Raw genomic sequence first — 4,807 nt, forward strand, 5'->3', positions numbered from 1 at the left:
AACTCAACTTAATTGTCAACCTTTGTTGCATCTGCATGGTATCAAAGTTTGATAATCATTTTGAGGTTTTTCCATGGGAAAAAAGAGTGCTTGGGCTCATTCATCACAGCTTTCAGGGTTGATGCCGAACAGGTGGGACAGATAGACGATCCTCAGATGTTTCATGTTACCTTTGACCACTTGGTTATATATCTGCATGTCATTCATCAGGCAGTAAACCTCTCATCACATGTTGTGATTGGCCGCACCTCCCTGAATTCTTTGTGTTATAGATGAATGGCTTGTAGGCTTCCTTTTTATTAAACAATGTAAATCTACCAGAGCGGACATTTTGGAAACCCACTTGAAGTGACTTCACAGTGGTTATCTTATTAGTTTGCTATTGTATGTTTGTTTTGGAAATGTATCACAAATGGTCACGAAAATTAAAATACATGTTTTATAGATCTCGCCTAAGAAGAAATTTAAAAGAAGTGTCCTCACCTAACAAGTGTATAAAAGCCGAAGGAATTCGTTCTTTGATTTAAGATAACATCAACCTCTTTGAAGCTGAGTTTTTTTGAGTATTGATTACTTTTCAAGTAATACATTTGCTCAAAGAATTTATGATAACATTAATGTTATTATTTTTATTATTATTTTGTTCTCAAGAATGACAAATAGTCACTGATCATGTGATTTCTCAATAATGAGGACATTGATCAACATGTAACACTTTATTTCTATAAATCTCTGTCAATGTTGACATTTTTAGATCATTACCACATTCCTAAGAAATAACACTGTCCCATTTCTGGTGAGCCCTTTTTACAATAGGCCCATGGTTTACTCATGTGGTCCTTGTGAGCTCCAAGATCCCCATTGGCACCACTTTGGTGATCCCTGATTGAAAACAATATTCCAATCTTTGACACTTGCTCAGAAATTATGAGTGTGATGTCTTTTTAAACCAACATGGAGCTATAAGATAAGGCCACTCCTTTGACAGAAACTGGCCAGCTTGTTTTGAAATATTGTATGTCGTAACCGGCATGCGATGGTCGACCAGTCCAGGTAGTAGCCGATGCTTGCCAAAAGTCAACTGGGAAAGGCTCCATCTAACCCGTGACCCATTTAGTTTGTGAAAGCATTCTAAACCAATAGTCCACTTACCCCCAAATCAGGTTTAAAAAAACAAATTTGAAGCAGAATGGGTGCTTTTGTGGTACACTCACTATATTCAAAATTGATTGGATGAATACTATACAACAAAACTTGAAAATTGGTCTCTAAAAATATATATATTTTTTTTTTTTTACCTGTTAGGCGATGCAACTACTTCTTCCATTCACCTACAAGGAGTACAATGACTGCATTCCCACATGAAAAGCATCCAATCCAGTTGGCAGTTCTCATGTCGTTGTCTCTTAGCCTCACTGACCTCTCCTGATGATGTTACTGTAAATGCACTTTGAGTGTCTGAATCATTTAACATGCAATCAATAACATGCTTGCTGCAGCATTGTTGTGATGGCTGCAGAGGTTAACAACCTCCATTTGTTGTAGTAAAATAAATACATACATCAACCCTTCCACTTTTTCCAATTGGATATGAAGAAAGTTTTCTTTGTCTTGATGTACTACAATCCGGTAGATGACAACTATCTGTGCTGTGCTGCCATCACCTGGCTATTATATTTACTACATAAGGCTTGCTGTGAGTATGACCCATTTTATATCACTTAATTTTTGTCATCTTTAAATCAATTGTCAAAAATGTAAGATCAAAGTTTTTATGAGTTAGTTCGTTGAGTTAATTAAAAAAAAGTGAACTTTTTTTTAACTAAAAAACTTTTACATTACAAAACAATCTAAGACCCATAGTATTCAAAGATGTGCACAGTTTGGGAAGTTTTTGCACTGTTGGTGGTTGTTGTAACAAAAAAAGTTGAACCTGTGTCAACAAAGATTATTTATGTTGAACATGCACCCCGGGTGCAGGTGTGAGAAGCGGTACGCTTTCCAGAGCCTACCCACAGATAAGAAACCAGAAAAATGAATTTATTTATTTTGAAAAGGTCACATTTCATTTTGTGGACTGAAAGCCCACAGAGCACATTGAACTTCGTGCTTGCATCACAACAACCATTAGAGTGTCACAAAAAAAATCAGGTATAGTTTCATGTATGACGGACAAGCTTTTAGTCAGGTAATGTTTCTGAACAGTTCTTATATTGTTTCAGTCTGTAACTGTTATAGAAACAACCAGTTATCATGTAATTACAGTCAAATGTCAATTCAGGTCCAAACTGGAAATTGTGCCCTGATTTAAATTGGGGAAAACAAAAACTACATTTCTACAGTGCCTCTTTTATTGGAGGAATTTTTAATTCATTTGTCACCCTGATTTGGATCACCACCACTTGTGGATAAACAGTTTTCATCTGAATCCACAAAGCTAAAAAGTGCACAACCAAAAAGATAAACATAATAAAATTAACTTGCTGTGTACAGTATTTTATGCATCTATAGCCCTTTATCATCAGTGTCAGGAATAAAATCAGAAAGATCCTACCAGAGGCTATGAATGATTGTGAGTCATGCTAACACCGGAGCTGCACAATCAAAATGCAAAAAAAAAACATGTTGTTTGTGTGTAAAGATGTTGGAAAATCTCCATGAGTTTAGCACACAGACGTTTTTACCATTGTAGTAGGGTAGAAAAAAACATTTACAAATTACATTCACAACTATGGACAATTTAGTCGTCATCGAAACTCAGAACTGTGCAGCAGATGTGCTGAATCTTGCTGACTTGTTTGAAAATTCACATTTCGTGTTTCATTGTTGTTTCAAAGCATGGCGCTCGTCACGTTCATAGATTGCATGCTGCCTGTGCGCACACTCTTTCTGCGGACGCTTCGCAGGTAGTTACGGTACAGGATCACACTAAAAACTCTATCCTGGAACTGCTTGGAGACAATATAGTAGAGAATGATGTCCCAAACAGTGCTCGTGTTCATGAGGAACGTAGAAACCACGGCCCACGTCCTGAATGCCTCGTCTTTGTCCAGCCCTACTAAATGGAGCAGTAAGCATATGTGAAACGGCACAAAACACACCAGAATCTGCACGATTACCGTGATGATGATGCGGATGGACTTCCGTTTCACTTTGGGTTTGAGTTTGGAGGCGTTCCCGCGGATCAGTTTGTACACGATGACTACATAACAGCCTATCATAACGCAGATGGGCAACAGAAAGAAAAATGCCATTCGCGTGAAATTGACCGGATCGTTGTGGTGCAGGTAGACAAAATCCACCATTTTGAGGCATGTGGTGAAGTTGGCAATGACATCGGGATCGTCATCTGAGAAGAGCAAGGATGCGGTGCCGGCCAAGGTCATGAGCCAGGCCCCGAGGCACGCCACTACCGCCTTGGTGACGTTCCTTAGCTCCTTACTGTGCTTGGGCTGCACGATGGCTGTGTAGCGATCGGCGCTGATCAGAGCAAAAAGCCACAGAGCGATACACGGGTAGAAGATATTGAGAGTGGCGCAAACACGGCAGAAGAAGTTGGGAAAGGGCCAGATGTCCCGTTGGAGGTAGACCATGCGAAAGGGGAGCATCAGAATGAAAGTGAGGTCCACTAGTGCCACGTTTATCATGTAGATGTTTACGGAGCTTCGCCTCTTGGTGGTCAAGACAAACACCCACAAAGCTGTCGTGTTGACTACGAGTCCAATGATGAAAATGAAGCTGTAGATGACCTGGCCTAATGTTCGGTGCTCAACCAAAAGCCACGCCTGGGAAGAGTTTGGAAGCAGTGTCATACTGAAGAGTGTATTCTACAGTGAAAAATAAACACAAAACAATCAGTGTATCATAAATACTCCCTATATTCTATTGACAAATTAAAAAGTGACTCATAACTTTGTTTTTGTTTATAATCTCATTCAAATAAGTATAAGAAAGAAAAGTTTCTTTTTTGGTCAGATCAAAACTACATAATGGATAAAAAGTCCAAAGAGTTAAAACTTGATTTTTATATTTAATAGGGAAATAACAGTTATGTAAAATATAAAAGGAAACAGGTTACTGTTTTAATGAGGACAAAATGCATATTTTAACATAAAAACGTGTTTTGGTTACAAAATGAGTCATTGATTTCATCCCCAAAAAATAACTGAATCGAAATCGCAAACTGAAAATCAAAACCCGAATTGATTCCAGGCTTGGGTGAATTGTAACATCCCTAATATGTAATGTATTGAGTTTATCTAGCTCAAAATATTTGTAATGAGTTTTGGTAAAGCTCAGCCAGTTGGTCCGGATCATGTCAACCCGACCCAAAAAAATATTGAGAAAAAACAAATGGACATGTCACGGCCGTGCCAGAGCACGCTCGGCCGGCAACTTCCCTCAGCCTGTCTGTCACCTGCTTCCTCTTGTTACCTTGTGTATTTAAGCCCTGCCCGTCTGTTTCTCCCTGTGGGTGTCTACTGTTTTCTCCCGTCTGTGTCTGCGCCTAGTGTTCCTCTTCTGCTCGTCCATTTTCCCCCCGGTCTTGTGTGGAGGCTCACGGTCAGATTCTATTCCGTGTCCGATTGGACTTCTGTTTGCCTGTCTGCTGTCCGTAAGTCTCTGTCCCGTCTGTGTATTAGTTTGTCCCCTTCAATGAACCCTGGTCCAAGCTGCATTTGGTCGCCCTGCTCCACTTATTCATCCATCCATCCATTTTCTGAACCGCTTTGTCCCCATGGGGGTCGCGGGCGTGCTGGAGCCTATCCCATCGGTCATTGGGCAGTAGGCGGGGGACACCCTGAAC

The 4,807-nt window shown here is 39.9% G+C and overlaps 1 protein-coding gene across 1 annotated transcript; it reads right to left on the minus strand.

Annotated features, from left to right (window-relative positions):
- Positions 1 to 2,063: 2,063 nt before the first annotated feature.
- gpr18 (G protein-coupled receptor 18) lies at positions 2,064 to 3,812 on the minus strand. The gene has a single exon (XM_085920873.1). It carries the CDS (start codon positions 3,810 to 3,812, stop codon positions 2,832 to 2,834), a length of 981 nt encoding a protein of 326 aa, XP_085776999.1. The 3' UTR covers positions 2,064 to 2,831.
- Positions 3,813 to 4,807: the final 995 nt, after the last annotated feature.

Source organism: Syngnathus leptorhynchus, chromosome 9, assembly GCF_054491065.1.
Source record: "Syngnathus leptorhynchus isolate UIUO chromosome 9, UIUO_Slep, whole genome shotgun sequence".
NCBI lineage: Eukaryota > Metazoa > Chordata > Actinopteri > Syngnathiformes > Syngnathidae > Syngnathus > Syngnathus leptorhynchus.